At 35.6% G+C, this 10,377-nt stretch overlaps 1 protein-coding gene across 2 annotated transcripts in view; it reads right to left on the reverse strand.

The window, feature by feature from the left end:
• ANAPC1 (anaphase promoting complex subunit 1) overlaps window positions 1–10,377 on the reverse strand; it is a 157,588-nt gene that overhangs the window by 43,927 nt on the left and 103,284 nt on the right. For both annotated transcript variants that reach the window (XM_027853882.1, XM_027853883.1), the window contains one exon: window positions 5,511–5,597. In XM_027853882.1, coding sequence (XP_027709683.1) covers window positions 5,511–5,597 — 87 coding nt within the window. The remainder of the gene's footprint in view (window positions 1–5,510; window positions 5,598–10,377) is intronic.

Here is a 10,377-nt window from a genome sequence, read left to right on the forward strand (position 1 = left end):
CCTCCCATTTATTCTATTCTCTCTTTTGACCCTGTCCCTCCTTAGAAGTGTTTGCTTCTTATTAACCCCTCCCCCAATCTGCCATCCCCTCTATCATCCTCCTGCTCTCTTGCCCCCCCCCCATTTTCCTGTAGGGTAAGATAGATTTCCATACCCAATTGAGTGTGTATGTTATTCTCTCCTTAAGCCAAATCCGATGAGAACAAAATTCACTCATTCCCTCTCGCCTTTCACCATTTCCCCTCCACTGTAAGTCTTTTCTTGTCTGTTTTATGTGAGATAATTTACTCCATTCTACCTCTCCCTTTCTCCTTCTCCCCATAAAATCCTCTCTCACTGCTTAATTTTATTCTCCAGATATGACCCCTTCATTTTCAACTCACCCTGTGCCCTCTATCTACAATTTTTTCCCCTCCAACTACCCTAATACTGACAAAGGTCTCATGAGTTACAAATATCATCTTTCCATGCAGGAATGTAAACAGTTCAACCTTAATAAGTCTCTTACAACTTCTCTTTCCTGTTTACCTCTTCATGTTCCACTCCAGTCTTGTATTTGAAAACCAAACTTTCTATCAACTCTGGTCTTTTCATCAAGAATGCTTGAAAGTCCTCTATTTCACTGAATGTTTATTTTTTCCCCTGAAGGATTATACTCGGTTCTGCTGAGTAGGTGATTCTTGGTTGTAATCCTATCTCCTTTGCCCTCTGGAATATTATATTCCAAGCCCAGTGGTCCCATAATGTAGAAGCTGCTAAATCTTGTGTTATACTGATTGTGTTTCCACAATACTTGAATTGTTTCTTTCTGGCTGCTTGCAATATTTTCTCCTTGACCTGGCAACTCTGGAATTTGACTACAATATTCCTAGGAGTTTTCCTTTGGGGATCTCTTTTGGTGGATTCTTTCAGTTTCTATTATGCCCTCTGGTTCTAAAATATCAGGGCAGTTTTCCTTGACAATTTCTTGAAAGATGATGCCTAGGCTTTTTTTTTTTGATCATGGCTTTCAGATAGTCCAATAATTTTGAAATTATTTCTCCTGAATCTATTTTCCAGGTCAGTTGTTTTTCCAATGAGATATTTCACATTGTTTTCTATTTTTTCATTCTTTTGAATTTGTTTTGCTCCATTCTAATTTTTAAGGAAGTATTTTCCTCAGTAAGCTTTTGGATTTCCTTGTCCATTTGGCCAATTTTGCTTTTTAAGGCATTCTTCTCCTCATTGGTTTTTTTGGACCTCTTTTGCCATTTGGGTTAGGCTATTTTTTTAAGGTGTTATTTTCTTCAGTATTTTTTTGGGTCTCCTTTAGCAATCTGTTGACTTGTTTTTCATGATTTTCTTGCATCACTCTCATTACTCTACCCAGTGTTTCCCTTTACTTCTCTTAATTGCTTCTCAAAATCCTTTCTAGCTCTTCCATGGCCTGGGACCAATTCCTATTTTTCTTGGAGGCTTTGGATGTAGGAGCTTTGATTTTGTTGTCTTCTTCTGGTAGTATGTTTTGATTTTCTTTGTCACCAAAGTAAGATTCTATGGTCTGACTCTTTTTGTGCTGCTTGCTCATGATCCCAGCCAGTTACAAACAGCAACAAATAACAAAGTGTTATAAACTCTTTGTTAAGGTAGGGGTCTGCTTCCAGTGTGGAGAATGTACTGTCCCAAGCTTCAGGAGTTTTGTGCAGTTGTTTTCAGAGATACTTCTAGGGACCTGTGAATTTTCAATTCTTCCAAGGTGCTATGATCAAGGGCAAGGTGTTTATTCCTTTCCTGGCCTGTGCTCTGGCCTATGAGTGACCACAAGCACTCTTTTCTGCCTTGGAACTATGAAGAGGATTTCCTCTCCACCACCACTACAAGCTCCAGCACGCCAGTGCTCCTCCTCGCCTCAGGACCGCCACCCAGAACCATGACCCAGATCCAAGCATGGGCAAAAGCAAGAGAATCCTGTACCAGCAAAGAGATTCCTCCTCAGTCTGTGGGCTGAGCTCCAGAGGCAGCCATTGCCCCGGGGCTGTGTGTGGGCACTGGGGCTGGGACCACGCTTTTCTTCTCACCATAGACACAGACTTTTCCTACTGACCTTCTAAATTGTCTTTGGCATTCATGGGTTGAGAAGTCTGGAAATGGCCACAGTGGCCCGTGATTCAGTCCTCTGAGGCCTGCTCCGGGTTTGCTGAGGCCTGCTCCGGGTTTGCTGAGGCCTGGTTTCCCTGCATGCCCACACTGAACTGCGCTCCTCTCCCCGTCTGGTGCAATATACCTTTCTGATCAACCATCCAGGTTGTCTTGGGCTAGAAATTTGTTTCACTCTGTCTTTTTGTGGGTTCTGCTGCTTTAGAATTTGTTTAGAGTCATTTTTTACAGGTATTTGGAGAGATTTGAGGGAGAGCTTAAGCAAGTCACTGCTTTTACTCCGCCATCTTGGCTTCGCCCGCAACTGATATATTTTATAACAAGAACAAGAGTGGTTTGGTGCTACCTAATTTCAAAATACACTACAAAATAGTAATTATCAAAACTACAACCAAATAGATTAAAATGAATTGAATTGAAGTATTTATTAGGGACTTACTATGGGTCCTGTTCCAGGTACTAGAGATAGAAAAAAAAAGTTAAAAACAGTCCCTGCCTTCAAGAACCTTACTGTTCTCTGAAAGGATACAACACTAAAACAGATAAATACAACACAATCTGAGGAGGAAGAGAATACTAACAACTAGGGGAATCAGGAAAGATTTCCAGTAGGGAGAGATACCATAAGTTGAGTTTTGAAGAAAGTTAAGAGTGCTACGATGCAGAAGTGAAAAAAGAATACATTTCAGATATCAAGGCCAGCCTGTGCTAAGGCAGGGAGGCAGATGTTTGGTAAAAAGGTGTTAGATAAGTTTGGCAGCAAAAGAGAGTGAGTGAAGGGGAGAAATAGTAAATAAATCTGGAAGGCTAAGCTAGAGCCAAACCAAGAAGGGCTTTAAACACCAACATGAAAAATTTTTATTTTGTCCTAGAAGCAACATGGAATCTGAGTAAAGGAGAGACACAGTCAGGCTTGTGCTTTAAAAAGATTTTAACAGCTGTTTAAAGGTGGGATTGAAGAAAGAGTGAGACTGGAAGTTGGGAGTCCAATTATAAGCTAGTGGTATAGAGTCCAGGAAAGAGGTCATGACTATGGGAGTAGAGAAGTGACTGTTACAAGATATATTATACAGGTAGAAACAAGGACTGCTGAGGTGGAGGGAAGTCAGATATAGGGATGACAGGTAAATCTGAAGGAATCTTTCTCAACACTGGGCTACAGTATTGTAAAACGAACCCTGATTTTGGGAAAGGTAAACTTAAAGCCCCTCTTTTTTGATGAGTGGATCACTATGTACATGAGTAATAAAGTTTAAACTGTGCCTGATACCACCACTTCTAAAAACTGGAGAAAAAAATGAAGAGAACTGCGGAATCTCAGAGAAACATGTAAAAGTAATATTAATTAGAAAAATTTATATGGGTTGATTTTCACTACCAGCCACTCGCTGTATATATGATCACTACGAGGCATATCAATATCTGAGTCCGAGTGGTACAGGGCTGGATTCAGAGTCAAAAGACCAGGGAATAAATCCATGTGAGGCTACTTATTCCCTATGTGTCCTTGGGCAAGTCACTTAATAAATCTGGGCCTCAGTTTCCTCATCTGTAAAATGAAGGCATTAAACTGGATACCTCCAAGGTCTTTTCCAGCTAGGTAGTACCCTAAGTGCTGTTCTTGGAGTCAGGAAAACCTGAGTTTAGCTCTTGCCTCAGATACTTACTAGCTCTGTGATCCTGGGCAAGTCACTTAACTTTTCTCAGTCTCAATTTTCTCCTCTGTAAAATGAGAGGGCTGAACTCTATGGCCTCTAAGGTTCCTCCCAGGACTATGCTTGGTGTAAGGTATAAAATGACAAAAATGAAATAATTCCTTCTCTCAAGGAGCTAACACGGTATTATATTATATGTGCCCAATGAACCAATGAACTTGCAAAAAGTTTCCTTTGACAAAAGAAAACTATATTTACACTCAGAGTACTACTATTCACGTCACATAGTAAATGGACTTGTTATGACTTTAAAAAAATCTTATTTATGAGGTGGTGACCCCAAAGGAGGTTGGCTTTAATATAACAGTGAGCTTGAATTTGCCTAGTTACCTTAAAAAGAGTAAACAAGTTTAGATTACTTTTTGTACTAGAAAAAATTTCTTTTACACCATATTTCCATAGAGCAACAAGAACACAATTTTCCTATAAATTTCACACCATTACCACTCAGTACTGTCATTTTTGAAGAGGTAATTTCAAAACCTATTGAAACTTACACATCAAATCTGGTTATACTGAGTAGATGATACAGAAAATCTGCCTACTTGGGCATAAGATGCTGATAAACATTTCACATCATAATCAACTCTTGCTATCCATAAGTAGATTATCTGAAGACTATTAACGTCAAATAGTAGAATCCAAAGCTGCCAGCAGTAGAAGAGAGTTAAGTGGGAGCAAGGGCTGAGCTCAGAAAGAAAAGTACCCATATAATTACCCTGAAATACCAAACAAAAGGATATGGGAATGACCCACCATTTTTTATTATTTATGACCTTATGCCTGGCATTAGTTCGGATATACAGGAATAAAGAGAATACATTTTAACATATGGCATATATATGAAAAAATATATATAATATTTGCATAGATATAGATAAAATCATTACAGTATACAAGATGTAATATAAATATGGAAAGCAGAATTCAATGTTATCCATCCAACAGCCTTAAATATTAACTTTAAAATAATGACTTTGAAATTGATGAAAGATACTTATTTGACCATATGTGGCTAATAAAACCACAACAGAAAATTAATTCCAAAAACTTCCTTTAGGATATTCAATATTCGAAGTCTTAATAAACTTAGAGCTATTGCAAAGTTATGTGAGACTTTTAAAACACAAAGGTGAAATCTATTAACCCAGTATTAGTACATTACACATTTTAAGCTGGTATTCCAGTAGTAACCCACTGAACAGAAGGGCTAATGAGGAAATGAATCTATGGTTTTGAGTTTGATAACATCATGTTGTAACAGCAATTAAGGCAAGAGTTTCACACCCCTTTGGCAACCTGAACCATACGGACAGACTTGTTTAAATCAAAATAAAGTTTTGAAAGGAAAAAAAAAAACATAGGATTACAAAGAAAACTGATTATGTTGAAATAATAATTTTTTTTTCCTATCCACGTTTGTTGACCCCCTGAAATCTATTCATAAACCCCAAGATTTGAAACTCTCAAGCAAGATAAGACTCAGATATGGGAAAGTAAACTTGTAAAAAGCGAAAGAAAAGCCTCTTCAAATGATTAAGACCGTTGTTTCCACATCTGAAAATTTAAACGTATATTCCCATGAAACTAAAAACAATTAGACAATTTCTCTTTAAAGAATTTGTGAAAATAGGATACTGAAAAAATTATCACACTCACCTATTGTCAGTGCTATGAACTGGAAAGTGGGGATAAAGTGCACAAAGAAGAGCAGCAATTGAAGAATTTGAAGTACTCAAAGAATATCTGCAAAAAAAGATTTAAGGCCTTATTACAGATATTACAGCTAGCCATAGTTTGTAAGCCACTACCAAAAATCTAAAGTTTGGATATTGTGCAATTTGGGAACATGATCAGATGCACAAATATCTTTCAAGTCAACAAAAGCTTTCTCTAAGAAAGAAACATTTTAGAATTAGTTAAAACAAAGTTAACTAATGATTTCCTAGATTAAAGTAACAAGATTCCAGAGATAATAAAGTTTTCACTTTATTTTTCAAATATTTCTCACTTTCATTTTAAAAAAGAAATAAAGTTTATAAATGAAGGTTCTCCAAACAAGAACCCAGAGAACATTTCAAGTATTAAAAGAGGTGGAGCAATTTGATCTTACTCCCAATATTATAATATGCCACAGACAGGAACAAAACTCTTTTTTGAACTTGAGATAACCTATTTTTTCTTCTTCAGCAAAACATACAGTGATAAATACATGAAGAAAAATGAAGTCACATTATCAAAAATTTTGGATAGCTATTCATCTAAACACAAAACCAAGTAATAATAACACTTTTACAAATTCTATATTTATATGTTAGAAGAATATGATTTCTCTTCTAATTTTTCTTTATGATTATTAATATTAAGGTCACATATACATTTAGAATATGCTGTGGTATGGGGTCTAAGGTGTTTGGTCTAAGCCTAATTTCTGTCAGACTGCTTTCCAGTTTTCCCAAAAGTTTTTAATCAAATATGGAGTTTTTCCATACACAGCTTATATTTTCCACTTTATCAAACACTGGGTTATTGAGTGTTACTGTTTCTGAATTTCCTTTGTCTATTCTGTACCAATGATCTATCTATTCCTTAACCAATATCAGATTATTCTGATGATTTCTGAATGTAGTTTGAGGGCTGGAAGTGCTAGTCCTTATTTCTTTTCCCTTAATGTTCTATATCTTTTGTTTTTCCAAATAAATTTTATTATTATTTTATCAAATTCTGTAAAGTATCCCCTTGATAACTTGATTCTGCATAGCATTAAAAGTGTAAATTAATTTTGGTGGCATTGTCATTACCATATTGGCACTGCCCAGCCATGAGCACTAAATATTCCTGCAGCTCTTTAGGTTATTATTTATTTCTTTAAAGGAGTGCTTTGTAATTGAATCCATACATATCTTTTGTGTGTTTTAAGAGGTTGATCACCAGATATTTTATGCATTTTATAGTTATTTGGAAGCAGATTTCCCTTTTTATTATGCTTCTTATATTTTGTTATGTAGAAACGCTGTTGATTTTTGAGGATTTCGTAGCCTGCAACTTTCCTGAAGCTACTCTACTGAGGGTTTTCCAAGGAAACCATCATGTCATTACCAAATGGATAGTTTTATTTGCTCTTTACCTATCATTATTTAATTCCTTTCTCTTATCTTATTGCTATTGTCAGCATTTCTAAAACTATATTGAATAATGGTGGAGAGAATGGGTACCCCTTCTTCATTCTCATATTTACTGAAAAAGGTTCCAGTGTAACCTCACAGCATGTGATGCTTGTTTTTTTGCTTTTATGATATTAAAAAAAGGCCCCTCTAGGCCTGTACTTAGTAGGGTTTCCAGCATAAAAGAGGGATGTACTTTGTTAAAGGCTTTTTCTGCATTTATTGAGATGATCAAGTGGTTTTGATTGTTTTAGTTTTTAATATGATTTAATTATATTGTTTTCCTAATGCTGAACCATCCTTGCATCCCTGCAATAAATCCCAATTGAGCATAATGAATGACTTCTTGGATAAATTATTGTGTCTGATAGGATTTAATTTTAAAATTTTCAATCAATGTTCATTAATGACAATGGCTTATAATTTTCTTTCTGTGATTTATCTTCCCCAGGTTTAGGTATTAGGACTGTATTTGTGTCATAAAAGGACTCCGATAGGGTGATTTCTTAATTTTTAAAAAATAATTTGTGATTTATAGGTACAAACTGTTCTTTAAACCTTTTATAGAATTCTCCTATGAATTCTTCAGGTCCAGGAGACTTTTTCTGTAGTTCCTTTGTAGGTGGATTTATTTCCCTTTCTGAGATGGTTTATTTAAGATCTCTACCTGGTCTTCCAAGAGTATGGATATTTTATATTTTTGAAGGTATTTTCTATTTCTTTTGATTTCAGTTTTGTTAGCAGGTAACTGTGCATAATATGTTCTGATTATTTAAGACTCTTCTAGTTTTGCTGTGATTTTCCCTTTGCTCATCTGCTATTTTGTTGATTTGATTTTGTTTCTTTCTAATCAGATTGGCTAAGAGTTTATCAATTTTAATTCTCTTCAAAGAACTAGCTTTTAGTCTTACTTATCATTTCTATGGAGCTGTTTCTTATTTATCTATTTACCCTCTAATTTTTAATATTTCCATTTCTGTTCTTATTTTAAGTTTATTTGATGATTTTCTAATTTTTAAATGTTTATTCTGTTCATTAATCTTCTCTTTTTTTCTATTATGTATTAATCTACAATTGTAAGGCTATGATTTTTCCCCCAAGGAACCACTTTAGCTAGACCTTAGAAATGTCAGTATATCATTTCATCATTTTTTTTTACACAGCTATTCACTGAATAACTATGTTGTTCTCTGATACACTCGTTATTTAAAATCTCATTGTTAAGTCTCCATTTGGGTCTGTATATTTTGTTTGTGGTCCCTGAACCAATTTCTATTTTTATTCCACTATGGTCTATAGAGGATGTATTGGTTATTTTTGCCTTTTGCTTGCAATTTTTTTTGCTTTTATTATATAAATATAAAATACTGCTTGCAATATTTCTATGCCCAAGTACAGGGTCAATTTTTGTATAAAAAAAAAGTTCCACTTGGTGCAGAGAAATATGTATTGTTTTTACTGTCCTATTTAGAAGACACCATAAGTCTTTTAACTCTAGTTTCTCTAAAAATTTGTTCAGTTCCATATTTTCCCTTTATCTTTCTGTTAGACATCCAAAACTGACAAAGGGATACTGAAGTCTCCAGTCACTACTGTGTTACTGTCTACGTCTTCTTGAAACTCAGATAAAGTTATATTTATGAATTCATATGATAAGGAATTTGGCTGTCAAGGCTCGAGCAAACCTCTGTAACCTGGAGCCCGGGTCTCTATGGAACTGCAAAGACCCAAGGGAAAAAGGGCTACAGATGTGTCTTTTCATGTGAAGCTGAACTGTGTTTTTAGATCTGCTAGTGTGGTCTAACCACCAGTACTGTGGGAGGTGAGGGAGCGGTGGTGAATGAACTTAGGGTCAGTGATCCTTGGTTCTTGGGTTTTAGGTTTGCCTTTTTTTTTTTTTAAACTTTCTTTTGCATTCTGCATGTCCCATGGAAAAAGCTAAAATTGCTTTATTTCTGGTGCATAATTTATGTTTTGGAGAGGTTTGAGAGGTCATGGGGATTGGAGAAAATGTCTATTCCCCCATGTTGCTGCTCACAGAACACAAACTATTTCTTTAATCAGCTAAGTGATTATCGTGCTTTTTGTATCTCTTTGTCTAAAATTTCAGTGGCTTCACTATAACAGCTAATATTTATATATCACTTTAAGGTTTTCAAAGAGCTTCACAAATATTTTACTTCATCCTTACAACAACCTTGAGAAGTAAGTGCTATTATACAATGAGGAAAGTGAGGTTCAGAGAGGTTAAGTGACTTGCCTGGGGTCACACAGCTCGGAAGTGTCTGAGGCCAGATTTGAACCCAGATTCTGAGCTCTATCCACTGTGCTCTATAAGTAAGCTGTTCGACTAGTAAGATACTGAGGAGCACAGATCGTACACTTTATTTCACCCTGGGTATGTCAGGAAATGCAATCAATATTTTCTATGCTTATATCCTTGAACCATCTATATAAATTCTTCTATCCAATTAGTAACATTAAACAAAAGATAGGATTATCGTGTGGTTTAGAGCAAAAAATGTTGGATTGTCTGAGAACCTGGATTCAAATCTCCTACCTATAACTTGCAAAACTTCGGTTTTTTTTAATCTGTAAAATGGGGTTAGAGTAGACGGCCTCTGGAATCTCTCCCAACTCTACATCTATACTCTTGTATTACTTCATTTCTCAGGCGTCCTCTGAAGTAGGATTTGAATTACATTAACACTAATTTTCTGTAATGACAGCAACAGAATTTGTGACAATTTCAAGTTAAATTTTTGACCATTAGATTGCAACTACATATTTTAGACCTAAAATTATTATCCTGGATTTTAATTTGATAACAACCTAATTAGTGACCCTGGGCTTTTCAAAATTCTATAGCTTGGGCCAAGGATCTCTAGGACACCAATGGCATGCACAGGAAATGTAGAAATATTCCCCCAATAATAAATACATTTTATACTTAATGACTCAAGAGTGAAAAAGTATGGCAAGAGAGGGGATTAAATTAATTCAACAAATATTTATTAAGTAGCTGCTCCATGCAAAGCATTACAGTGATGACAGGAGACTGGAATATTCAACTTATTGTCTGAATTGCCTGGGGCACTGAAGGTCAAAGAGCTAGTTGGTGTCAGAGGCAGGATTAAACAGCCAAGGCTGGCTCTTTATCCACTATATCTCTCATGCCCACTTTATAGATAAGCAGATTGCTAAACGATTTGCTCAAAGTCAGACAAGTGAGCTAAGCAATGGAGCTAAAGGAGAATCAAATCTTCTTACTCCAAGCCTCATGCTCTTTCCCCTCAAGAGTCCTTACTTGTATTTTTTAAATCAAGGGAATTATTTATTAGTTAACTGTAACTAAAAGACTG

This window comes from Vombatus ursinus, unplaced genomic scaffold, assembly GCF_900497805.2.
Source record: "Vombatus ursinus unplaced genomic scaffold, bare-nosed wombat genome assembly UNPS02010219.1, whole genome shotgun sequence".
In the NCBI taxonomy this organism is placed as follows: Eukaryota; Metazoa; Chordata; class Mammalia; order Diprotodontia; family Vombatidae; genus Vombatus; species Vombatus ursinus.